We start from the raw sequence: 27,058 nt of genomic DNA on the forward strand, positions 1-27,058 counted from the left end.
TCTTGGGAAAAAATACCAGTTCAGTACCCGTGCCCATTTTTAAATTGTTTTTTGGCTTGCTTGTTTTGTTGCGTTGGGTTTTGTTGTTGTTGTTTTGCTGTTGAGCTATAGGAGTTCCGGTGTGTTTTAAATATTAACCCCTGATCAGATATACAGCTTGCAAATGTTTTCTCCCTTCACTGCTCAGCAGCTTTTTAGTTTGATGGACCCCTGCTGGTTCACATTTGACTTTGTTGCCTGTAATTCTGGTATCATCGCTAAAAAAAAAAAAAAAATCATTGCCAAGACCAATGTCAAGGGGCTTTCCCCCCTATGTTTTCTTTAAGGAGTTTTAGGGTCTCGGTTCCTCCATTTAAGTCTTTAATCCATGCAGGCCCACAGGTGGGAGATGACTCTGGCCCAGGAATAACAATGGTTGCAAGGGCCCGAGATTCTCAGGCTACCAGGATATCTCCGCAGGGAGGACATGTTTATTGTGAGATGGTCCCAGAGATTTAGGCCTCCCCTCCCCCACCCGCCGCAGTAGGTTCTTCATCTTGGTTGCACCTTGAAATTAACTAGGGAGCCTTAAAAATCCCCGTGCCTGGGCCTCACTTATGCAGACTGTGGCTCAATGGGTCTGGGGTTCAGCCAGGGCTTTGGGGTTTGAAAGCACACAGGTGATTCCACTGCTCGGGCCAAGTCGAGAACCACCGCTTTCGAGTAACTGCTCAATTGCAATTGGTTCTTAGACTCCAGCATGCCTCAGAGTCACCTGGGGGACTGCCGAGACCTCAGATTGCTCAGTCCCGCCCCAGTTTCTGATTCGGTAGGTGTGGCCCTAGAGCCCAGGAATTTGCATCTCGAACAAGCTGGGCCCACGGGATGCTGTTGCTGCTGGGCCGGGAACCGCGCTTTGAGAACGCGGGCTCTGCTGAGTGATTCCCAAACGTCATTGGCTTCGGTGGCCCTGCCCTGGAGGCCCTGGGTCAGTATATTTGAGTCCCGACAGCTGCATGTTAAATAGGAGCCAGGTGGTCCCCAAACAAGTGATCTAAAGACAAATCTGTGCAAAACCACGCGCTGGACACGTGTGGGGTAAGTTATTTGGATTTTGTCTTCTAAAGGCCCAATGTCTTAGGGGCGTTTTGGAGGTAAAGCTACAGAAGGACATCTGGGTCTCCCGGAAGGGCGAGGGGAGAAGGCTGCTTCTCACCTGGTTTGAAGAGGGAAGGGAGGGAAGGGGGTAGGAGGGCCGGGGAGGCCCATGGATTCTGAAAGTGTGAGTTAAGTTTCGGGAGAGTCAGTGGGACGAAAGCTCAGAGACGAAAAGAAAACAGCGCTAGAGGGGCGCCCGGATGGCTTAGCTCGTTGGGCGTCTGACCCTTGATTTCGGCTCGGGTCATGATCTCAGAGTTTGTGAGTTCTAGCCCCACGTCGGGCTCTGTGCTGACAGCACGGAACCTGTTTGGGATTCTCTCTCTCTCTCTTTCTCTCTCTGCCCCTCCCCTGCTCATGCTCTCTCTGAAAATAAATAAATAAACGTACAAAGAAAAAGAGTCCTAGAAAATCAAGTTCTCTTTCTGCACGCTGCGGTGGGGAGGCGGAGATTCCCTCCAGACACATTAGCCATACGTTCAACTGCTTCAACATTTGCCAGCTGGCTACATTTCCTACATAACCTGGTTTTGTTTTCTCAAAATCTCACTCAGTAAGTGGATTTAGAATGGATATTGGGACGTGATAGCTTTGTCGCCGATCGTTCGTGATTTATGGATTTCATAGCCTTCTCTAGGTCATTGCTTAGTCGACATTCTCTACCTCTTCCCAAACGGGGAAGCAAAGGCTTGTTTCACGGTGTTTGTTCTTCACTCACAAACCCTTTTGAGACCCATAGGCCACATGAAGAATAAAAATTCTTTTTACTTAGAAATTTGCGTTGCTGTCCCTGAAACTGCCCCCGGAACTAGGAATAAAGCTTTTTTTTATACGTGTGCAGATTTTTACTGACTTCATTTTTAAGTTTATTTATTTATTTTGAGAGAGAGAGAGAGTAAGCACGAACAGGGGAGAGGCAGAGAGAGAGAGAGAGAGAGAGAGAGAGAGAGAGAGAATCCCCAGTAGGCTCCACCTTTCCAGTGCAGAGCCCAACGCGGGGCTAGATCTCACAACCTTGAGATCATGACCTGAGCCAAAACCAAGAGTTGGACGTTTAACCGACTGAACCTCCCACATGCCCCCCGATTTTTATTAACTTTTACAGATAGTTAACATTTCATACTCCTTTGTACGTTTTCCTACCAAAATGACTCCCCCCCCCCCCCCCCCCCCCCCCCCCCCCCCCCCCCCCCCCCCGGCTGCCGGGTCAGGAAGGCCAAAATATTGGGCTTGGAGCGCCACCTGGTGGCAGGATGGTTCTGAACTCCTTTGCCCTGGGCTGGATCTTCCAGAGGTAATTTCTGCCCCCTTGAAGGTGTTTCTGCAGGTGTCGATGCAGAAAGGATGGTTTTCTCCAACTCTAGAAACACCACCGCGAGAGGGATGGAGATCAGAAAAAGCAAATTAGAAGACAAGGGACAAGAAAACCTATTGGGGAGGGAGAAGGGAAAGGGAAGAGGTACTTGGCATTGTGAGGAATCAAATCAAGACTTTCTGGAGTCTTCCTCTCCACTGGAGCCCTGGGCCTCCACCCTACAAAGACCCTTCTCCTGCTTTCAGAGTGCCCTCGTATTTGAATTAAATGCCTGTTCCCCAAACCTTCCTGCACGTTTTCAGGCTGTGGTATATCGACCCCTTCCCCTCGGCAGACGTCACCACCGCCAGTACTCAACCTCACCTCCTACGTCACAGAGAAACTGGGGGCCCCCTGACGTGCACCGTCTTCACCATCTCACAAAAACGAGATTCTTCCCCCAAAGAGCCTGTCCACCGAGATGCCTATCCTATTCCTTAGGCCGGCTTGGAACACCTGCCCGATCAGGTATACTCCATCTTGTGGAACCGCACTTTGCCATCCTGCGGGGGCTTCTCCTCACCTGAATGGGGGGGTCTTTCAAAGTCATTTTCCTTCCAGGGCTGTTCGTTGTGGCATTGTTTGTGATTTAAAAAAATAATAATAAGGACAAACCCAAATGTCAGTCAATAGGGGGTTCATTAAGTAAAATGTTACATCCGCACAACGTGTACAGCTTCGCCACTAAAAATAATAATAATAATGGGGACCTGGGGGGGCTCAGGCGGTTAAGCGTCCGACCCTTGATTTCGCCTCAGGCGGTGATCTCACGGGTTCGCGAGTTCGAGCCCTGAGGCAGGTTCTGCGATGACAACGTGGAACCTGCTTGGGATTCTCTCTCTCTCCCTCTCCCTCTCCAAAAGAAACATTTAGAAAAAAATTCAAGGGGCACCTGGGTGGCTCAGTCGGTTAAGCGTCCGACTTCGGCTCAGGTTAAGATGTCGCGGTCCGTGAGTTCGAGCCCCGCGTCGGGGTCTGTGCTGACCGCTCAGAGCCTGGAGCCTGTTTCCGATTCTGTGTCTCCCTCTCTCTCTGACCCTCCCCCGTTCATGCTCTGTCTCTGTCTCAAAAATAAATATTAAAAAAAAAATTTTTTTTTAATTCAAAACGGGGCTATAGCTGGAAAAATTGGTACAGAGCAGTGCTCCTCCTGTCCCGTTTTTGCAAAAGAATTGTCCGTAATTCTATGTCCGTATCTACCGAGGAAAGACCTCGAGGGTCATGAACCACAGTGTTAATGATGATTTTCTTTAAGGAGTGCAATTTGGAGGACTTTCATCTTCTGTGTTCTACATTCCCGAATTTGAATGTTTAGAACTACGTAGGAATCCTCTAATCGGGAGAGATTTAGATACAAGAAAACTTCCCTTAATTTTACCGCTATAATCCTCTGGGTCTCCCTTCCATTTTTAACCACATTGATCAACTGATACGTGCCCAGGGCTGAGCCGGATGAATAAACGGCCCTCGGACTCAAAGGGGACCCTGTCGGTTTAGGTGGGCAAGGTGGCAGAACTTTTGCGAGCCTGCTTCGTCCTCTAGGAATGGGTACTGTGATCGCCACCGCAGGTGGACGTGGGCTGCAAATGGGTAGAGCCCCGGATGGGTGCCCGGGATGCACTGGGAGCTCCCGACTGAAAGGCCCCGGCAGATCACTGGGTGCTCCCGTGACTTTCAAAAGTGGGGTGAAGGGCGAGCAGGCGGAGAAGGCCTCAGGGTCAGGACTAACTTGGGGCCTCCCTCTGGGGAGTGGGAGCGAGGTCCAGGAGTGCTGAGAGGGGAAGTAGGGAAGAGGCAGCATCTGGATCGCAAAGGAGAGGGTCTACCGGCTGCCGGGTCCAGGCTTCCTACGGTGGTTGGGGCCGAGATGAGTCATTCTGGAAGGTTCCGCGGTGTGCGGCTCGGCTAGCCGCTGAGCGGGACCGGTGACCGCACGATGCCCTCCCCCGTAGCGTGAAATCCCTCATAACCTGGCTTTTGATTCTTCCACTCAAAACGACTTGGTCGAACGTCACCGGTAATCTTCCGTTTGCCAAAAGAGGCGACTTTTTCTAGACCCCGCGATCTTTTCCGCTGCTGGGATATCTGAGGGCGGTCAAAAGCACGATGCTGCAGCCAGAGTCACCTGACTTTTTTAACCTCTGTGGGCTTTAGTTCCACATCTATGACGTGAGACCAGCCAGTCCCCCCCCACCCCCACCCTCAGGGGGTTCCTGGCAGAGGTGAGTCGGGAAAGGACAGAGGGCAGCTCTCCCCCAGGCTCAGCCACGGCTCCCGAACCCTTCCTTTCTTCTCCGACCCTCCTCGCTTCTCTCTCCATCCCCTCCTCCCTTTATCCCAGAAACATCTACGGAACTGCCACTATCCCACAGCCACTGGGTCGGGTGCATGGGGACGCGGGGATAAAGTCCCTGCCCTCGGGGGCTCCCAGTCCCGAGCGGGCACACACGAATCAAGGCACAAATGCTAAGAGTTTGATGAAAGGACAGCAGAGGTGGCTCCGCCCTTCGGGAGTGTGGAGCACGGGCCGCCGGCTGTGTGGGAGGCGGTCTAGACCAGGCCGGCCCACAGGTGAAGTCCAAGCGGAGTCCCGGAGGAGTCTCAGAAGGGAGCCAGGTTTGGGCAGAGGAGTGACGTGGGGGCAGAGTGGGACTGGGGAGGGGAGGTGGAAGAGTGGGTCAGAGGCAGGGGCCTTGCCCTTGGGGAGCTGGAAGGGACAGAGCTGGTGGCAACAGTCCTCTGTTTTGGATCTGTAGACCTGCCCTTCTCCTCCTTCCCCCTCTTCTTCCGTGCCCCTCCTCCTCTTCCCCTCCTCCCTTCCCCCTTTCCCTTCCTCCCCCTCCCCCTCCCCCTCCCCTGCTCCCCCTCCCTCTCCCCCCTCCTCCTTCTCCCCCCTGTTCCTCCTCCCCCTCCTCCTCCTCTCCGTCCTCCCCCTCCTCCTCCCCCTCCTCCTCCTCTCTGTCCTCCCCCTCCTCCTCCCCCTTGCTCCTCCTCCTCCCCCTTCTCCCCACCCCTCTTCCTTCTCCCCCTCCTCCCCCTCCTCCCCCTCCTCCCCCTCCTCCCCCTCCTCCCCCTCCTCCCCCTCCCCTTACCCCCTCCCCTCCTCCTCCTCCTCCTCTTCCTCCTCCTACCCCATTCCCCCTTCCTCCTCCCTCCTTTGCCTCCTTCCCTATTTCTCATCTTCCCCTTCCACCCTGCCTCCCCTCCTTCCTTCTTCATCATCCTCCTCCTCCCCCTCCTCCTCCCCCTCCTCCTCCACCTGGCTCTGCTGTACACATTGTATGGATGTAACATTTGACTTAACAAATCTCCTATTGATTGACATTTGGCTTTGTCCTGATTTTTAACCTAAATTACAAGTAGTGTCACAACAAACACCTTTGGAGGGGAAACAACACCTCATGAATGTCCACACCTTCTGCCTTGTGCTTCTCTTTGGAAAAAGGTTTGTTTTGTCTCTCTCCTTCTATCGTTTTAAGCAGGAACATTCACCTTTTATTTTATATATATCTAAAAATTTTTTTAATGTTTATGTATTTTTGAGAGAGAAACCTAGTGTGAGCAGAGGAAGGGCAGAGAGAGAGGGAGACACAGAATACGAAACAGGCTCCAGGCTCCGAGCTGTCAGCCCAGAGCCTGACGCGGGGCTCGAACTCACGGACCGAGACATCATAACCTGAGCCGAAGTCGGCCGCCTAACCAACTGAGCCAGCCAGGTGCCCTTATTTTATATATATTTACAGACATATGCATATACAGAGAATCTTAACCTAGCTCGGATAGTCATTTGGTTTCTTTTTACTATTTAAGCAAACCTTTGATTGCAGGCTGGCTTTAGATTTAGGAAAGAGTCGCCAAGATCGTACAGGCAGTGGCTATGCAGCCCACACCCAGTTTGCACGGCCGTTAACATCTTCCGTTACTGGGTACGTTTGTCACCATCACTGAACCAATATCGATACGTTATTATCAGTTAAAGCCCGTACCGCATTCGGGTCTCACTAGTTTTCCCCTGACGTTCAGAACACCACATGACATTTAGTCGTGGCGTCTCCTTGGGCTCCTACGAGCTGCGACAGCTGCTCAGATCTTCCCACTTTTTGATCACCTTGCCAGGTTTGAGGATTACTGGTCCGGTATTTCGTAGATTACCCCTCAACGTGGGTTTGTCTTTCCCTTTTTTTTTTTTTTTTTACAATTATTTATTTAATTTATTAAATACAAGTACGTGTTAAGCTACATACGGGTTCAACACTGAGATCTCCAACCAACCAACCCAGTGGCGCGTGGTCCCTTCTAGTTGAACTTTATAAAGACTCGCCCCTGCCCAATGGCTAATGCTTAAGGCTTTACGAGCTAGAACATCCTCTCCGTCCCACTGCAGGCCCAACGGGACAGTCGCACAGGATGGTCTTGTTTCATCAACCAACTCACTCAGCTGTGCGGCCATCAGTGCACACTGCCCCCCAGTGCCCTGGCCCCACAATCCGACCTTGACCCCCGCCCCCCCATCGGTGTGTCTGCCGGCCTCACTCTCTCCTCGGAAGCAGTTCCCTCCGCGCCACTGTGGGGTTTGGGGCAAACCCGGGCAGCTGCGTCAGGCCTTCTTTGCCCCAGAACTCCGCACCGCTCTCGGCTACAGCGTGGTGAGGAAAATTCCAGACACAGCCTCTTCCTACGACTCCAGATGGGCTGTGAGGAGGAGGCCGCCCCTACTCCCGATTCCAAAATCTTACCTGTGGCTTCGGAGCCTCTCCTGAACTTACCACAGGCCAGGCCTTGTCTGAGACCCAACTGGCCTCCCTCTCTGTCGTGTTGTTCCCTGACCATCCCGTCCTCTTCAGGCTGGGTGAGTGACGCCTGGTCGCCGAAGAGAGAAACCGGATGATGAGGACATGTCAACAGAAGGGGTGTGGAGGAGGGACGCGGAGTTGGTGGGAGCCAGAAAACGCCCCCTCCTGCTCTTGTCAAAACGGTGATGGGAGGCTTGATCCCGTTTGGCTTTTCGCTGTGGGCCTTCGTGAAGGGACGAGTCGAAAGCGTGCACAGCAGAAGCCGAGTGCTGAGTTCTGATGTTCCTCTCTACTGTCACTGCTCTCTTGACCTTTGCCTTCAGTTCCCATGTCCCTGCAAGAAGGTGACCTTGCAGCTCTAAAGTGCTATGGCTTCTTGTGCCGTCTTGGCCCGTTACTTGAGACACTGACTTCAGGAAACACAGGAATGGGTTGCCGCTGACGGAAAGACAGGTTTTCAGATCATTGGTTTATAACCTGGGACTGTCTCAAGAAGGGAGTCTGCAGGGGACTGCTGAGACCTTGCCCTGCCCCTGCTTGTGCAGTCAGACATTCTGTTGAAAGGGGACAGTCCTATTCATCAGGCTGAAACCAGCTTCCGTTTGGTTTAGCTGAGCCACCATGTACAGTTGCACAGGTTGTTCACTGCTCAAGACTGGTTGGCCATATGGGCAGATGAGGCGGTAATCCAGCCCTCCCTCTTCTTACCTAGCTCTGTGCCCTGATCTGGGGCTCTGATAAGCCACAGGGAGAGTGCCTTTAGCTAAATTTTTCATCCAGAGGGCTGCCATTTTCTTTTATTTTTTAAGGTCATTTATTTCTTGGAGAGACAGAGTGAGCAGGGGAGGGGAAGAGAGAGAGACAGAGAGAGAGAGAGAGAGAGAGAGAGAGAGAATCTCAAGCAGGCTCTGTGCTTGGGCCCAAACCCATGAACTGTGAGATCATGACCGGAGCCAAAATCAAGAGTCAGACACTTAACCGACCGAGCCACCCAGGCGCCTCGAGATATTGTATAGACTACACTTTAAGCTTTTGTTTGAAATGAGAAATAATAGTACAAATGGAGAACGGTGGTTGGGAATGAGCATAACTGGGCAGGTGTAATTACGAGTGCGAATACCGCGTGCTCTGGAAGGGTGGGCCAAGGGAGTCGGGAGTCAGGGAGGAAGGAGGAGTCAGGAAAAAGCTACGGAACTGTTGGGAACAGGTGTGGGAGGACCACGAGATGGGCAGTGGCTGCTACCTGCGACGGAGTCCTGTGGCCCTTCCTGCCTGTGTCTGCGCCGACCGGGAAGGGCCGCCTGCTTGGGGCCACCACGGGAAGCTTCACCGGGACTCCCAGACGCGGCCACGGCACCCGTGCGCTCAGGTCTCCGCGCCTCGATGCCCAACCAGGACGGGCTCATATCAGATCCGGCCTTTGTGTAGAGGAATCGTCTTGTGCATTTCTTCATCCGAATCCCTTGCTGAAGACATGTTCCTTTTACGTGACTCCTTCCACGGTAGGCTTTTCTAGAGCTCATGTTGATTTTCTTTGGTTGGTTGGTTGGTTTTTGACAAACAGCGGATGCCAGGTACCTGGTGCTGTCCTAGGTCTTGAGCCTTCTGTAGGGTTCCACGGTGTTTCTGTGTGTGGCACTTTGCCGTGGCCTTGACATGGCAGAGCCATCCGCTGCCCTGCGAACGCTCTGGTGCTCGCTGACAACAGAGGAGAAGGTCACGGCCCAGAGGTGAGCGAAGTCCACGACGAGAGAGTCCTGATCCTACTATCCCTACTCGGTGAGTGTTTACTCTGGGCCGGGTACTGTTCTCAGGGCTCCACAAGCGTGACTTAATCTTCAAAGCCACCGTATGAGGAAGTTGCTGTTATTTTAATCCCCGTTTGAGAGACGGGAAAACCGAGGCTCAGAGACGCTCATCTGGGGTGTGTATGTTGCCTCACTGGAGTGCTTAATGGCAGATCGTCTCCATTTTGAAATAAAGACCTGTGTCAGCATGTGTGGCAAGGGGAAGAACAAGAAGGTGGTGGCCAAGACTTTGTACCCTCACGGGGCAGGGCAGGGAGAGCAGGCCTGGCCGCCGAGGGCCAGTTTGGGGGCTCGGGCGGAGGGCCGGAGCCTCTGGCAACTTTCCACGTGGGACTAAACTTCTGGTTCACGGTGACCGTCCTGCCCTGGTGTCGATTTCGTTTTCATCTTTCACGGTTACTGGTTGTGCGGATAAACCTGTAAGGACTAGACCCAACCAGGCGCCCCGCTTTCCGAGATCCCAGCTGGTCTGTCATTCACTGACATTTCGTGGCCCGGAAGCCAGGGCACGTGTGTGTCTGGCTTTTCTAGAAAGGCGGACCCGCTCTTCAGCCTGAAGTTCAGCCCACTACGAGAAGTCATGTGCCCTTACTTTTTAAAACTTGATTTCTGAGCAAATGGTTCCTGATCTCTGGGCTCACTATGATGAAGGCTTCTGGGAAGGCCTTGAACTGCCAGATGGAGAGGTTAGACAAGGAAGGGACAGCAAAGAGGGGACAGAATAATAGTGTGTGTGTGTGTCAATGTCACCCCCTCCCCACCCTGCTCCCAGTGTGGTCTCTTCCAATTCAAGGAGTATAGGCCGTGATAAAACACCCTACCCCATTCCAAATGGTTCTCTTGGCCCAGGAGTCAGCAAATGTTTTCCGTGAGGTAAAGATTTCAGGCTTTGCGGGTCAAGAGGCACGTTGAAGGGGCGCGTGGGTGGCTCAGTCGGTCGAGCGTCCGACTTCAGCTCAGGTCATGAGCTCGCAATTCTCACGAGATGAGAACATTCTGTCTAACCGGAGCGTAAAGCTAGCGGCCTTTATCAGATTGACTGCAAATGTTTATTTGTAAAAGTTATTCTTTACCCCCACCCCACATCCCGGGCTGGCTTTGGCCCACATGCTATAGTTGCTGACCCCTGTGCTTAAACCTTCTGAGGCCTTCTGAGAGCCCCAAATCCAATTCACTTATCAATCTGATAAAGACCACTAACTTTACGCTCCAGTTAGACGGAATGTTCTCACCCCCTGAAAGAATACCATTCTTGTCATTAGTAGACCTGCAGGACAAAGAAGTGCCCCCAATTATGATATTTCGAATTTTAACAATTAAAAACTTTGCACCAGTTATGTAAATCCTTTTACAAATGACTTTTCCACCCTGAATTTCAGTTTTGAAATTTTAAAGCACAGTCAATAAATGATTTGGCAACAGTTAAGAAATCGCAAGTTCCCTTCTTCCCACATCAACTTCTGCAAACCACGTGAGAGGTTCCGCTGATGGTAAAGCAGCCAAGTTCAGGAAGTTGGTCAGTTTCTTTCCCCAGAGCGTGCCTACTGCACGCAGGGTACCGTCCGCCGTGCTGCAGGTGACGGAATGAGAAATTAAGAGGACGACAGAACAGCGGTAAGCCACTTCCACTCTTTTAGCAAGTGTTTCCAACAGAATACATGGTTTCTGACTCCGGAATGCGGTTCGGTGGCGAATGGTGTGAACCGAGAAAAGTGATGAATGGGGCCGAGAGGTATAAAAAAGGTGAAGAATCGAAACAATTCTAAAGGTAGGCAATGTGGCCTGGCAGGCAGTCAGTTTCGAAAATCAAATGCAGGGGTCTTATTAATTTGCACAGGACAACAAGCACGTTCCAAGTTCGGAACGATGTCCTCTTCTAGAACTGAAGGGTTGGAAGTCAAGTGGGCGGAGAAGTGTTCTTCCTTTGCTACCTCCGCAGAGAAGGGCAAGCTGTGTGATCTCACATGCATGAGTCACTTCGTAGGGCCTAGGCAAAGCCTGGAATTAATATACTCCTAGAAGCTTAGTGTTCAAAATCGCTTGCTACTTTGCTCATGCAGTATGTTGAGGCAAACACGTTACCACTTCTACGATCGTGTTCTACTGTGTTCTACAGCGTTTAGATCTAGCAGGTGCTCAGTTTTTGTTATTGCCGAGAACTGTCAGATTGACAATCAGACTTTACAGTTTGAAGAAGTGATGTGTTTTCTGCTTTTTTTAAGTTTATTTATTTATTTTTGAGAGAGAGAGAGAGAGAACAAGCTGGGCAGGGGCAGAGAGAGAGAGAGAGAGAGAGAGGGAGACACAGAATCCGAAGCAGGCTGCAGGCTCTGAGCTGGCACGGCAGAGCCCGACGCGGGGCTCGAACCCACGAACGGCGAGATCATGACCTGAGCCAAAGCCCGATGCTTAGCCCGCTGAGCCACCCAGGCGCCCCGTTTCTTGGCTTATCTCTCTGTTTCTCTCCCCCCCCCACCCCGCCTTTGCTCATATGTTTGGTCTCTTAAACTTCATACGCGTGAAATCATATATTTGTTTCTCTCTGACTTATTTCACTTAGCATCATGGCCTCTCGACCCATACGTGCCATTACAAACGGCAAGCTTTCATTCTTTTTTATGGCCGTGTGAAGTTAATTTTTCAATCCATGTAATGCCCATTTTAAGCTTATTTATTTATTTATTTTGAGAGAGAGAGCATGAGCAGGGGAGGAGAGAGAGAGGGAGAGAGGGAGAAAGGGAGAGAGGGAGAGAGGGAGAGAGAGAGAATCCCAAGCAGACCGTACTGCCAGCACGGAGCCTGACGGGGGGCTCGAACTCACGAACCATGAGATCATGACCTGATCCGAAATCAAGAGTCGGACGCTCAATTGACTGAGCCACCCAGGTGCCCCACATTTAATGCCCCTTTTAGATCTTGAAAGTAAATTAAGTCTGTACCGAAATTTTATGGTGCTTTATAAGATGACTACAGTGGCCGAGACAGCCCGTGATCGATATGGAAATGCAAACGAAGTTATCCAACCGCTACCTGATACTTGTAAGCCGCCGTGGTAGCCGCCACCAATATAATTGTATTATAAGAAAGTGAAAATAGGGGCGCCTGGGTGGCGCAGTCAGTTAAGCGTCCGACTTCAGCCAGGTCACGATCTCGCGGTCCGGGAGTTCGAGCCCCGCGTCGGGCTCTGGGCTGGTGGCTCAGAGCCTGGAGCCTGTTTCCGATTCTGTGTCTCCCTCTCTCTCTGCCCCTCCCCCGTTCATGCTCTGTCTCTCTCTGTCCCAAAAATAAATAAACGTTGAAAAAAAAATTAAAAAAAAAAAAAGAAACTCAGTTGGCTATTACTTGTGAGTGTCTTAGGGTCACCTCCAGAGTCCGTTGAGGGGGCCTTCATTCCCATGGAATGTCTGGAGTTCAGCTGAGTTACTCAGCGGAGCTGAGGAATTTGTTACGTTTTAAACTCTGATCTCTAGTTTATGCCTATTCGGGGCTATAAACGCAAAGTAAATCGGAACGTACAGCCTGTTGGTTGTGGATCGACCTTAGCAAGTACAGGCTGTGTTGACTTCTCGGACGGTTACACGTAGCTCCTGGTGGGTGCACGCGTCTACCATCACTGGGTTCCAGTTGTTCTCTGGATACAGAGACGCTGAAAGAGCCCGGCGGCACTGCCACTTTGCAGAAAGGCAAGGCGGATGATCCGCCCCAGGCGTTTGGATCCGGAAGGTTCCAGGTATGGCTCCGAGGTCTCTGGTGATAATTGAAACCAAATCCTTGCCGACCAGCTGCTTGCTGCCAGCCCTACCGATTTGCTAACTACTCGGGGATCGCTAGGCTCAATTTCAGCTCTGCCACCTACCGTTGGCGTGATCTTGGGTAAATTAGCCTCTCTGGGCCTCGGGCACCCCATCTGTAAAATGGAAGCTTCAGACAGCACCCACCGCTCCGAGTTTTATGAGGACGAGATACAAAAATGTGTGACTCGCACGGGTCCCGGTGGTTGCTTCGTGACAAAGCACTTCACAGGCGCTCCCGACCGTATTTCCAGGGATTCACATAGCGTATGATTTTTCATATTTGTATGCACAGGAAATCAGGACCCGTCTCTTCACTGATGTGTGCATCTCATGTGGCTGTGACTTCTTTTGGCTTCCAGCGCTGTTGGTGAACCCATCAGATCTGGGATGGATCAAACAAAACATCTTTTGATTGCTCGTCACTTTCATCGAAGGTGACAAGCCCTATCTGCCTTTATTCACTTACTTGCATAATGTCTCCGTGGGCAACCGAGTCCCCTGCAGATGAATCAGAACCCACGAAAAATTAGAAATCTGTCCCGTTTGGCGCAAATTCAGGTCTGGTTGAATCCCACATCGTACCTACACAGCTAAGCGATTCAAAGGGGGGGATTGATCATGTTTTATAATCAATAGGTTCTCTGGACACTTGACCACTAGGGGATATCAGCAGGTCCCATCCTGAGAAAGGGGCACAGCTCAGGAGATGGTCTGAGGCAAAGGAAGCCTCTGCAGAGGGAGACGGGGGGAGGCATCATTGCAAAATGGCCCTTTGCAGCCTAGGAAGGGGCTGTGGAAAAATAAAAGGCTGTTGATTCCAGGACGGCAGCTTTAGCGCCCCTCCCCAACCCTCGCACACTATTTTCGCCCTAGGTTGTGAAATTGTGTGGGACAGCCTGCGGGATTGATTTTAGCATCACCCGGCGGGGACACTCCCTTTGCATCCAGCACGTTCTCTTGCTGTCCCGCCTACAGCCCTCACCCCAGGGGGCTGGGTCCCTGGGGGTGGCCCCTCACCTCTGCCTGCCTCTCCTCAGCCAAGGCAGACTTTTCTGAGCCGTCCCGCACGCCGCACTGGTCTTCTAAAACCGCGCTTTTGGTGTCCGTTGGGGTCCAAGCGGAGAAGGAAGGTTTGAGGGGGGGGACTGACATGGGTTTGTTTTCGTCGTGGGATTCGGTTCCTTCAGAGCGTGAAGGAGAGAACTGGCCTGTGGTGTGCCCGTGGACCCAACCAAAGAACTGATTATGCACGGAAAAGAGGAAAGCGGTTGTGAAATAGTGGCTTCCTCGGTAGCTGTATTTGTCAGGGAAGGGGAAGTGAAGCAGGCGTGTGTGTGTGTGTGTGTGTGTGTGTGTGTGTGTGTGTGTGTGTGTGTAATTCACGTGCTTTCTATAACAGGTCCTGGCTTGTTCTAAGTGTTCCAAGGCAGCACCCAGTTAGCAATCCAGACCGCGCAGACCCAGTCACCTTCAGCGGGGCGTCTCTCAGTTCTGGAGGCCAGAAGTCCAAAATCAAGGCGTTATCGGCACGATTGGTTCCTTCCTGGGGGGCTCAGAGGGAGAAGTCCCAGGCAGGTGTGTCCCCAGCTCCCCCAGCCCTGGGTCCGAGCCCCAGGACAACATCATAGACAACCAGGGCTCTACAAACACGGTCATAAAATACCATTTTTTAATGATTTTTTTTTGGCTGGAGGAAGGGGCCCCCAAGGGCCAAAGTGCTTTGGGCCCATGAAAATCGTCACTTGGCCCCGTTGACAAGCACACTCTGCTTTCCGCCTTACCAGATATGCCAAGGAAACTTCAGGAATTGCCAGTGTCTCCCCAGTGAAGGAGATCTAAGTATTGATCCACAATCCCTGATCTGAAACATGTGGGCCAGCATGGTGTCAGAGTTCAGAATGCGTATTTTAGCAAGACGGTGCATAGATGATACCTTACAAAACCCTTCTGACGGGCCCAGGTCACGTGCATGGCTATTTCTGCCCTGAAACAAGAATGGTCCCGCTAAGTAGATAGATAGAGATTATAAGAGCCTTAGGTCAGTTCCGGTCAGGTTTTGCCACCAAATAAGTGACAAAAAAACAAACGAAGTCTTCCAGTGCTCAGATTTTTTTTAGGATTTCAGACTCGCAGAGGGGGGGGGACTGAGAATCTGGGCAAGGGAGGACCTGCACTGAGAAAATAAACCAGGGGCGCCTGGGTGGTTCCGTCAGTTGAGCGTCTGATTTTGGCTCAGATCATGATCTCAAAGCTCATGGGGTTCAAGCCCCCATCGGGCTCTGTGCTGACAGCTTGGAGCCTGGAGCCTGCTTGGGATCCTGCGTCTCCCTCTCTCTCTCTGCCCCTCCCCTGCTCATGCTCTGTGTCTCTCTCCTTCAAAAGTAAGCTTTAAAAAAAAAAGGGGGGGAAAGGAAAGAAACCATAAACCACTGACTTGGGTGCCAGAAGGCACGATTCTATCAATCCCTGTGCCTGATTTTTTTTTTTCTTTGTCCTTGTGTCGATAGCTCTCATGGTAGGTGATTCCCTTAGGTGATTGGTACCGGCTATTATTTCATACTCACGGCTGGGGCACCACATAGCTGACTGGCAGCTCCAGGTCCAAGGACGGGGCTTCCCAACAGATGCGTCTCAGCCCAAGATGAACGCCTGCGAGTCGCTTTTGGTCAGAGCGTGCCAATGTGATCATAGATGTTTTCTGTGGTGCAGGGCTGAGACCAGGGTGAGTAGAGAGAGACACACGTTTGGGTGCAAAATTTAAGGAGGAGAGGAGATCGAAAAGCTCAGTAATGAAGATACGTAATATTTTAAGGTTCTATTTAAAAACTCAAACTGGCCGACTCCAGCCTGCAGACCAGTTGCCTGTTTTATGAATAAAGTTTTATCGGCACCAGGGCTGGGATCAGGGTGAGGCGAGCACAGGGCGCCTTGCGAATGCAGGCTTGCGTTCTGCCCTTATGTCAAGCGTTGACTATTTAGCCCACCCGGGATTTTAAGTTGTGAAACCCCCGTTCGTCTTGATGACTAAGTTTTGGGGTGCCCCCTTTAATTTCGCACCCACAGCCCAGCTGCCGTGCTTGTCCATTTTCCCAGGGGGACGCCCCCGTCTCCTGTTGGGGTGCGGTCCGAGTCCGCAGGGCCGGGGAAGCAGGGGACGGGGCTCCCTGCTCTAGATGCGGGCTGTCCTTTCTCCTTGGCGGTTCGCCCCTGCCTTCACTTGTGCCCAGAGTCTTGAACCCGGGGCTCCGGATTCAACCTTTTGAGTCAGTGTCAGGGAGGGAGGACCGGGCCGGAGGGGGGTGGGGTGGACAGCAGAAGTAAGTGTCCTTTCTTCTCTCTGCCTCAGGTTCGCTTTTGTTTGCATAGTTGCACTTTGTATCTTACTTGCACGATTACCCCCTTTCCCCTCAATCGTATCTGCAGAGTTGCCATTTCTCTTCTGCCGGGCGGGATGGTTTGTTGCTCGTTGGCGGGAGGGTGTTTTGCTCGTTGGCGACACCTTAATGAGGCGAATTCTCCCTGGCGCCCTTCTCACTCCATCTGGGATCCGGTTCCCTCTGAAGTTCTTCTGGAAGCACGACTCTGGGTACCCCAAGACAGGGGTGTGGCCAAGAGGAGGGGGGGCGGGTCTCGAGGGTCTCCTCAGCTCCAGCTGGACGAGTGAGCTCAGGTTCACTCTGTCCGCCCTTGCCCAGTGGCCTGCCCACGGGCCTCAGCCCAGCACCCCGGGGAGATGATGGGCCTTCGCCGTCCGTTCGCCTCTCCCGTGGATGGGGAGGCTTGGCCGGTTGGGGATTTGTCCTCAGCTCCTGGGCTGGCTGGCTGCTCACCACTTCCCGCTCTCCCGCCCCAAGTGCGTCTCTTCCGATTGAGGTTATGTGGAACCTATCAACTCCCTGTTCTTCCCTCAGGACCCTTGGAAGGGTGGGGTTAGGAATCTCAAGCTCCTCACTCACAAATCCCCAGAATATTCTGATCCCTTCTATGGCCCAGCTTTCTGGGAGGCCTTTTTCACCCTGAAAAGAATGATGAATTTCAAAAAGCTCGCCTCCTCATCTTCAGTGCCTCCTAGAGGCTTTTCAGCTCACTTGTTCCTTATATGAGGGAGACCCTAGCACCTGGAATTAGACGCGGAGGCCTTAACTTGAGGCCGCACGGGTCAGCCCTGGCCGCCGGGCCTGCCCAAGTAACCACCGAAAAATGCCTCTCCTCCCATCGTGCTAAGGGAAGAGTCTACCCTCTGTTCCTCGTGGGCCGCATGTAAACATTAATTTTGAAATTGTTGTGAATTTATCATGAAAAATGACACAGAAACCTGACAGGCACTGCCTCAGCCAGGTGCTGCTCGTATGTGCCTTTGGTGCGATGGGACCAGAGTGGCACGTGGCTTGTGTGGTCTTCGTCCCCAAGACCCATCGCCCCAGTTGCATCGGGAGAGAAATGACAAATTCCAATGGAGGGACAGTCTGCATAACCGTCCCGTTGCTTGTATTTATTGGCCTCCATAGTAACTCCCACCATCTATCGCACTCACAGTTACCGCCGTGAGGGTCTATCGTTAGGACCTGCTTCTAGGAATTGCTGAGTTTACATTGATTGACGCTTTTGATAACTATCACAAATTTCTTTCTGTCTTAGAGGTGGCACTAATTTAGATTCCTACCAGCAAAATATGAGAGCACCTGTTTCTCCACATCCTCATCTACACAGTAGAATTGGTAAAAAATGGTATATCAGGGTACGTTTTTGAGTGAAGTCGAATATCTCTTCCTATCCTTATGAGCTATTTGTGTTTCTTTTTCCTGTGAGCTGTCTTTGAATATATCTTCGTCCATTTTTCTCTTGGGTTATTTGTCTTCTCACTTACGCATGAAATGTCTACGTATCAAATATCTTACTTCCTTATCTGTGATATAAACTGCAAATATTTCCTCCCAATTTACTGTTTCGCTTTTGGCATTGTTTACCAGGTTTTCTGTGAGGCGAAACTCTTAATTTGCATGTGGTTGGATCGGTCAGGTTTTTTTTTCCTTTTTTGGCCTCTGTTCTCTTTTTTGTTGTTCTGGAGTAGATAGCGCAATTAGACAATGAAAATACATTCGACTGCATAAAGGGTGTTAGGAATATAATCATTATTTGCAGATAGGTTAATTGCTTACCCAAGAAAGTCACATGGGGAAACAACTATTCGAAATAATCAGAGAACTTAGTATAGTGATCTGGCATAAAATTAAGTTATAGAAATCAGTAGTGCTAATGGATACCAGCAAGGACCTATTCAAAGGTAAAACGAAGTGATCCATTCACAAAAGGAGAATAGTGAGTAGGACTTGCCCTATCGGCTACTAACATCCCCTCAAACTGTCATTCTTTTTTTTTTTTTTTTAATTTTTTTTTTCAACGTTTATTTATTTTTGGGACAGAGAGAGACAGAGCATGAGTAGGGGAGGGGCAGAGAGAGAGGGAGACACAGAATCGGAAACAGGCTCCAGGCTCTGAGCCATCAGCCCAGAGCCCGACGCGGGGCTCGAACTCACGGACCGCGAGATCGTGACCTGGCTGAAGTCGGACGCTTAACCGACTGCGCCACCCAGGCGCCCCTCAAACTGTCATTCTTGAAAACATGTGGTTCTAGCACATCAGTGATGACCAGATGGATGAAGCAGAGAGTCTAGAAATAGATCCAAATATGCAGGAAAGTTAATATATGATAAAAGGAACATATCAAGTTGGTGAGAACAGCAGTATTCAACACACGATGTTGCACCTCAATGAAACAAAAAAGCAACCAACTGAACGGGAGAAGGTATTTGCAAAAGGGTATGTTCAATAAAGGGATGATATCCAAAATATATAAAGGACTTACGCAACTCAACACCAAAAAAAATAAATAAATAATTTGATTAAAAATGGGCAGAGGACCTGAATAGACATTTTCCCAAAGAAGACATCTGGATGGCCGACATCACTCATCATCAGGGCGATGCAAATCAAAGCCGCCATGACATATCACCTCACATCTGTCAAAGTGGCTAAAATAAAACACACGCACACACACACACACACACACACACGAAAAAAACACATTGATGGGGATGCGGAAAACAGGGAACCCTCATGCACTGTTGGTGGGGATGTAAATTGGTGCAACCGATGTGAAAAATAGTAATGAGGTTTCTCGGAAAATGAAAAATAGAAATGCTATATGATCCAGGAATTTCACTACTGGGTCTCAACCCAAAGAAAATGAAAACACTAATTTAAAAAAAAATACACCTCTATGTGCATTACAGCATTATTTATAATAGCCGAGATGTGGAAGCAACCCAAGTGTCCATTGATAGATGAGTGGATAAAGAAGATGATGTCGTGTACACCCACAGCAAAAAAAAAAAAAAAAAAAAAAGAATGACCTCTTGCCATTTGCGACAACATGGATGGACCTAGCGGGTATTATGCTAAATGAAATAAGTCAAAGACAAATTTCACGTATATGTGGAATCTAAGAAACAAAACAAACCAACAAATAAAAGAAACAGACCCATAAATACAGAGAACAAAGTAGTAGTTGCCAGAGGAGAGGGTGGAGGTTGGGGCATGAACAAAGGGAGCAAAGGGAAGTGGGAACTACAGGCTTCCAGTTAATAACTGATGAGAAGGAAAGGTACAACGTGGGGAATAGTCACTGGTAGCGTCATAGCGCTGCATGGTGACAGATGGTGGCTACCTTGTGGCGAGCGCATACCGTATAGAATTGTGGAATCACTATGCTGTATGCCTGAAACTAATGTGACATCGTGTGTCAGCTATATTCAATGAAAGTAAATAAATAAGTAAATACAAAAATGATGTTGGGGCAACCAGATCTCCATGTAGAAAAAAAAAATAATGTGGGTCTGCCCCTCACGTTTTATGGTAAGACAATCCCAGTAGGATAAGATATCTCCATGTGAGAAAATGAAATCATAAAACTACTAAAAGAAAAGATGAGAAAATTGTTGATAGAACCTGAAGTGTAGAATATCCTTTATGGCGTTCACTTCCCTGGATGATCTGATTCATACATGCGTACTTGTACAAGTTCATACGTGGCTATCCTTGCCACAACTCCCAAGTTCATCCTTCGACGAGAACTCTCCTCTGAGCCAAAGGGGCATATATGTAACTGCCTCCTGGACATCACTGGGAGATCACAAACTCAAGTTTAACATGTCAAATTAATATTATTAGAGGCTTCCAACAATACCCATTTATTAGCTCAAATTTCTGTAGGTTAAGATGTGGCTGGACTCTGATCTCCAGGCTCTAAATAAGGATCCATTTCTAAGTTCATTCTGGTTGTCAGTCTGTTTTAGTTCTCTGTGGCTGTAGGATGGGGGACAGGGCCTTTCCTTGCCAACTGTCAGCAGAGAACCACTCTCAGCTTCTAAAGCCTGCCTGCATTCCTCGTCGGTGGCCCCCTCTGCTTTTAAGTGAGCAATAGTGCGTCAAATATTCTCCAGCTTCTACTCTCTCTGATTCTCCTTTCTGCTGCTAGCCAGAGAAAACTACGCTTTTAAAAGGCACATGCAAGGGGTGCCTGGGTGGCTCAGTTGGTTGAGCGTCCAACTTCAGCTCAGGTCATGATCTCACAGTCTGTGGGTTTGAGCCCCATGTGGGGCTCTGTGCTAACAGCTCAGAGCCTGGAGCCTGCTTCGGATTCTGTGTCTCCCTCTCTCTCTGCCCCTCCCCTGATCATGCTCTGTCTCTCTCTGTCTCAAAAATAAATAAAAACACTAAAAAAGAATTTTTTTAAAGGCACATGCAATTAAATTAGGCCCATCTAGATGATCTCCCTTTTGCCACATGACATAGCATAATTACAGCAGTAATACGAGGGGGCAAAGGTGAGAGGGGCCATCTTGAAATCCTGCTGACGAAACCAGATAAAGCAGGGATTTCTTCTGATAAAAGTAGAACATTACCCAGCAGCATCTAGATAGTGCTGTATTTGGAAAATAGCCAAAAGTAACTGCAAATGCCCTGGGAGTCCTGTGTCACTCTACTGTTCATCTCATAAGGAGCTGGCTCTTCCCCGACTGCTATAAACTGGCAACGATGATTGATCCTCTGAATAATCACCATCCACATAAAAATCTTTCATGGCAGAATAAGGGTGTGGCAGTGACTGTTCGTTAACCCTAAATTTTAGAAGAATTCAAAAAGGGAGCTCTTACCTGGCTTAACTCACAATAAGGGCACGAGTTGGGCGTTAATGAAAAATGTAATTTTGCAAAGGTTGGTCTCCATACTCCGTGAAATAAGATTTTTGAGGGTTCTTTTGATCACAGCCCTCATCAGACCAATCACATGAATCTGTTTATTGCATTGTATAATTACCAAAAGCAAAATACCCAGCCCTCTAGTAAGAGAGAGTTGCAGAAAGTGAGGCAGTCTACTAAGTGTTCCAGAGGATGTCTTCCCTACCGAAGTTTACAATGTTAGCCAACGAATAGCCATTAATGCCAATGTTCATATGATAAGGAACATATGAGTTCTAGTAGCCAGTCCACAACATTTTTTTTTGAGTGCTGTCTGCATGTGAGGTACTGTTCTGGCACGAAGACTTCAGAATGAGATTGCGTAGCATGATGGCTACTGGTTAAAACATGATGTTGGAATCAGAATGACTGGAATCCAGCTCAATGACATGTCGTCCTTCTGAAAGCCACTGAAGTCTCTGAGTTCGTTTCTTCATCCACAAAATGTGGATAATATAGGACCTATCTCGTTGTGTTGGGACGAGCATTAATGTGGATAAGAAAATGTTTATGGTTAGCACAATACCTGACACTTTGTTCTGCTTATCAACAGAAGGTGTCCACTTTCTTGTCATGCGGGAACATAAGAGATCTTGATACGTGCCACCAGAGAGGTATGGAAAAATTGCAGGAAATGCCAGTAAGAGATATGGTTGTGTAGAGAGATAGCTGTGGAGATAAGGTAGAGGTGACTCTGGCTTGGAGATCTTAGGTGATACCATAATGAAACCTGGATCTGAAATCTCCTTGGGATGGGCCAACTTTCCTCAAGAGTTACGCTAATAGGCTGAAGCTATGAATATATAACTTGCTGTGCTACAGCTCTAGCATGAACCATAGCTATGGGCCAGCATCAGACGTCTTATGCTGATGGGGCTTCTTGATGAATGCCTCCGCAAAAGCTTCCCAGGCTTTCTCATCATCATCATCTCAGATAGCTTCTTCTCCAACTTCTTTTAGCACCGTGAAGCTGAATGCAGTGGGCCATTCAAATTGTTCTGAACTTGGGGGCTCCTGGGTGGCTCAGTTGGTTAAGCGACCGACCTTAGGTTAGGTCATGATCTCGCAGTTCGTGGGTTCGAGCCCCACGTCAGGCTCTGTGTCAGCTCCGAGCCTGGAGCCTGTTTCAGATTCTGTGTCTCCTTCTTCTCTCCATCCCTCCCCTGCTCATGCTCGCTCTCTCTCTCTCTCTCTCTCTCTCTCTCTCAAAAAGTGAATAAACATCAAAAGAAGAAACAATTAAAAAAATATTCTGAACCTGACTTCATGCAATTTGCTTAGTTGTTAAGGAAACTCACACTTGAAAACACATGCACAGTGTGATGAAACACTGTTAATTTCATCATAAAATGCCTGGTAACTACTGCTTCTCTAACATTGTGCCTCCACTTTTGATTTTCCCTAGGAAAACATGACCCTTCAGTCTTTGCTTCTAACCTGCCTTTTCCTGCTGATCTCTGATTCCCGTGAGTTCTTCACTGAAGCAAATTATTCTAGAAGCTATCCTTGCGACGAGAAAAGACAAAATGGCTCTATTATTGCACAGTGCAATGACCGTCGACTGCGAGAAGTTCCCCAAACAGTGAGCAAATATGTGACAGCACTAGACCTGTCTTATAATTTCATCACACACATAACAAACGAATCATTTCAAGGGCTGCAAAATCTTACTAGAATAAATCTAAACCACAATGCCAATCAACAGCACCTGAATGAAAACCCTGATATAAACAGAAGTGGCATGAATATTACAGATGGGGCATTCCTCAACCTACAAAATCTAAACCAGCTACTGCTTGAAGACAACCAGTTAGACCAAATACCTGCTGGTTTGCCGGGGTCTTTGAGGGAACTTAGTCTAATTCAAAACAACATAATTTGGGTAGCTAAAAAGAATACTTCTGGACTTACGAATCTGCAAAGACTCTATTTGAGCTGGAACTGCTATTTTGGTAATAATTGTAATAACAAAACTTTCGACATAGAAGATGGGACGTTTGAAAGTCTTACAAATTTGCAGGTGCTGTCACTGTCTTTTAATAAACTTGTCCATGTGCCACCTAAACTGCCAAACTCCCTAACAGAACTTTACCTTAGCAATGCCAAGATTAAAGTCATCAGTCAGGAAGACTTCAAGGGATTGACAAACTTAAGAGTGCTAGATTTAAGCGGGAACTGTCCAAGGTGTTTCAACGCGCCATTTCCCTGTACACCTTGTGAAGGAGGCTCTTCAATTCAGATCCATCCTCTTGCTTTCCAAACGCTGACGGAACTTCGCTACCTAAACCTCTCTAGCACTTCCCTCCAGAAGATTCCTGCAATGTGGTTTCAAAGTATGCATAATCTGAAGGTGCTACATCTGGAATTCAACTACTTAGTTGACGAAATAGCCTCTGGGGAATTTTTAACGAAACTGCCCTCCTTAGAAATTCTTGACCTATCTTACAACTATGTAAAGGCGAAATATCCAAGATATATTAACATTTCTCAAAACTTCTCTCATCTGAAGTTGCTCCAGACATTGCACTTGAGAGGTTATGTGTTCCAGGAACTTAGAGCAGAAGATTTCCAGCCCCTCATGAATCTCTCAAACTTAAAGACTATCAACTTGGGCATTAACTTTATTAAGCAAATTAATTTTACCCTTTTCCAAAATTTCTCCAACCTGAGCATCATTTACTTGTCAGAAAACAGAATATCACCCTTGGTAAATGATATCAAGCAAAACGATATGAGTGGTTCCTCTTTTCAAAGTCATATCCGTAGGCTACGCTCAGCAGATACTGAGTTTGACCCACATTCAAATTTTTATCATAACACCAACCCTTTAATAAAGCCACAGTGTACAGTTTATGGCAAAGCCTTAGATTTAAGCCTGAACAGTATTTTCTTTATTGGGCGAGAGCAATTCAAAGCTTTTCATGACATTGCCTGCTTAAATCTGTCTTCTAATGGCAACGGCCAAGTGTTGCACGGGACTGAATTTTCAGCTGTACCTCACATCAAATATTTGGATTTGACAAACAATAGACTGGACTTTGATGATGATAATGCTCTCAGTGACCTGCCAGAGTTAGAGGTTCTAGATCTCAGCTACAACGCACACTATTTCCGAATAGCAGGGGTAACGCACCGCTTAGGATTTATTCAAAATTTAACACAACTGAAAGTTTTAAACTTGAGCCACAACAGCATTTATACTTTAACGGAGCAAGACCTGAGAAGCATGTCCCTGAAAGAGTTAGTTTTCAGTGGAAACCGCCTTGACATTTTGTGGAACGCCGAAGGTGACAAGTACTGGAAAATTTTTACAAATCTCGGGAATCTGACATGGCTTGATTTGTCCTCAAATAACCTTAGGCACATCCCGAACGAAGCTTTCCTTAACTTGCCCCAGAGCCTCACCAAACTATACATAAGAGATAATGTGTTAAATTCCTTTAACTGGACACTGCTCCAGCTGTTTCCTCATCTCCAGTTGCTCGACTTAAGTGGAAACAGGCTGTCCTCTTTGACCAACAGCCTCTCTAAATTCACGCCTTCTCTTCGCACGCTGCTACTGCGTCGAAACAGGATTTCCCACCTGCCCTCCAACTTTCTTTCTGAAGCCAGCAGCCTGATACACCTCGATTTAAGTTCCAACCTGCTGAAGATGATCAACAAATCCACACTTCAAACCAAGACCGCCACCAACCTAACCATTTTGGAACTAGGTAGGAACCCTTTTGACTGTACCTGTGACATTGGAGATTTTCGAAGATGGATGGATGAAAATCTGGATGTCACCATTCCTAGATTGGCAGACGTCATTTGCTCTAGCCCGGGGGATCAAAGAGGGAAGAGCATCGTGAGTCTAGAGCTAACGACTTGTGTTTCAGACACCATTGCGGCGATACTGTGTTTCTTCACGTTCTTTATCACCATCACGGTTATGTTGGCTGCCCTGGGTCACCATTGGTTTTACTGGGATGTTTGGTTTATCTATCATGTGTGTTTAGCTAAGATAAAAGGCTACAGGTCTCTTTCCACATCCCAAACTTTCTATGATGCCTACGTTTCTTATGACACCAAAGACGCCTCTGTTACCGACTGGGTGATAAATGAGCTACGCTTCCACCTAGAAGAGAGCGAAGAAAAAAATGTGCTCCTCTGTTTAGAGGAGAGGGACTGGGACCCGGGCTTAGCCATCATCGATAACCTCATCCAGAGCATAAACCAAAGCAAGAAAACAATATTTGTCTTAACCAAAAAATATGCCAAAAACTGGAACTTTAAAACGGCATTCTACTTGGCCTTGCAGAGGCTAATGGATGAGAATATGGATGTGATTATATTTATTCTGCTGGAGCCAGTGCTACAGAATTCTCAGTATCTGAGGCTGCGCCAAAGGATCTGCAAGAGCTCCATCCTTCAATGGCCTGACAACCCCAAGGCAGAAGGCTTGTTTTGGCAAAGTCTGAAGAACGTGGTCTTAACTGAAAATGATTCACGGTATAACAATCTGTATGTTGATTCCATTAAACAATACTAACTGATGTTAAGTCATGGTTCACCAACATAATAAAAATGGAAACCAATTACCCTCTGTCTTAGGTATTTATTGCTGTGTAACACATTAATTATCCCAAAACCCAGTGGCTTAAAATAACACAATTTGTGATCTTACCGTCTCTTTGGTCAGGAGTCCAGGCGAGGCTTGGCTGGGTCCCCGGCTCAGCATCTCTCAAAGGCTGTCAGCAAGGTGTCAGTGAGGGACCAGGCCTCTCCCGGGGTTAGGATCCACTTCAAGCTCAAGCTTACGTGGTTGTTTTCAGGATTCAGTTCCTCCTGTGCTGTCAGTCAAAGGCTGTGCTCCGTCTCTGGCCACGTGGACCTCTCCCACACGGCAGCTTCATCAAAGCCAGCAAAAGACAGAGGTTGCTAACAAGATGGAAGTTGCCATGTTTAGTAATCCAATCACAGAAGTGACAGCCCATCATTTGGGCCATATTCTATTAGTTAGAAGTAAGCCACAGGTCCTGCCTGCTCCATGCGAGTGATCACCTCAGTTCAGAGAAACTAGTCTGTGTCCAAAATGGACAGTTGTAATGGCCTTGGTTGGTCTGCCATCTTGGTCATAGATTGTGAATACCAGGAGGCAGAAATTATCGTGGGCCATCTTAACGGTTGACTGCTATACCTTCTATCTAAGGTACTTTTGTAACTATATCTCATGATATAGTTTTGTAATATATCTAATATCTAAGAACTTTTCAAATATCTAAGAACTTTTGTAACTATAACTCATGGTTCTGATGTTAGGTTGCTATTTAGATTTACCCTATATCCATGGCTACATGGTTATATTGTGCTGTGGCTGCATTAGTCTCTTTTACAATTACTTATATAAATGTTGGCTATGATACTTGACCTCTAAAGTTTAGATGGCATTTAAAGGCTAAGATGGATTTTTTTAAATTTTTTTTTCAATGTTTATTTATTTTTGGGACAGAGAGAGACAGAGCATGAATGGGGGAGGGGCAGAGAGAGAGGGAGACACAGAATCAGAAGCAGGCTCCAGGCTCCGAGCCATCAGCCCAGAGCCGGACGCGGGGCTCGAACTCACGGACCGCGAGATCGTGACCTGGCTGAAGTCGGACGCTTAACTGACTGCGCCACCCAGGTGCCCCTAAGATGGATATTTTTAAGTGTTTTTTATTTCTTCACCATTTTTTCAAAAATTCTGCAGCCCAATTAGAAACATTTGGAATATCTGTCAATTGCCGTTGCTATAAATCTGGAAACAAATGATTAAAAATGCTTCATTCACATGATGCACATATGATAAATATACGGTAGGGGAATGGACCTGTAATGTAAAAGAAATTGCCAT

The 27,058-nt window shown here is 48.4% G+C and overlaps 1 protein-coding gene across 6 annotated transcripts; it reads left to right on the forward strand.

Annotated features, from left to right (window-relative positions):
- The first annotated feature begins 841 nt into the window (after window positions 1–841).
- Window positions 842–25,766, forward strand: TLR8 (toll like receptor 8). 6 transcript variants are annotated; one of them, XM_045050678.1, is made up of 3 exons: window positions 842–1,077; window positions 2,755–2,959; window positions 22,592–25,766. In XM_045050678.1, exon 3 carries the CDS (start codon window positions 22,598–22,600, stop codon window positions 25,715–25,717), a length of 3,120 nt encoding a protein of 1,039 aa, XP_044906613.1. In that variant the 5' UTR covers window positions 842–1,077; window positions 2,755–2,959; window positions 22,592–22,597; the 3' UTR covers window positions 25,718–25,766. The 6 variants fall into 6 exon arrangements, with proteins under 6 accessions (XP_044906613.1, XP_044906616.1, XP_019679113.1 ...); XM_045050679.1 differs by lacking the exons at window positions 842–1,077; window positions 2,755–2,959 and adding exons at window positions 10,627–10,706; window positions 21,740–21,800; XM_045050680.1 differs by lacking the exons at window positions 842–1,077; window positions 2,755–2,959 and adding exons at window positions 10,628–10,706; window positions 13,179–13,320.
- The last annotated feature ends 1,292 nt before the right edge of the window (window positions 25,767–27,058 follow it).

This window comes from Felis catus, chromosome X, assembly GCF_018350175.1.
Source record: "Felis catus isolate Fca126 chromosome X, F.catus_Fca126_mat1.0, whole genome shotgun sequence".
NCBI classification, from domain to species: Eukaryota; Metazoa; Chordata; class Mammalia; order Carnivora; family Felidae; genus Felis; species Felis catus.

Coding starts and splice junctions, on each gene's coding strand:
- TLR8 (XM_045050678.1), top strand. CDS start 22,598: ATGACCCTTCAGTCTTTGCTTCTAACCTGCCTTTTCCTGCTGATCTCT.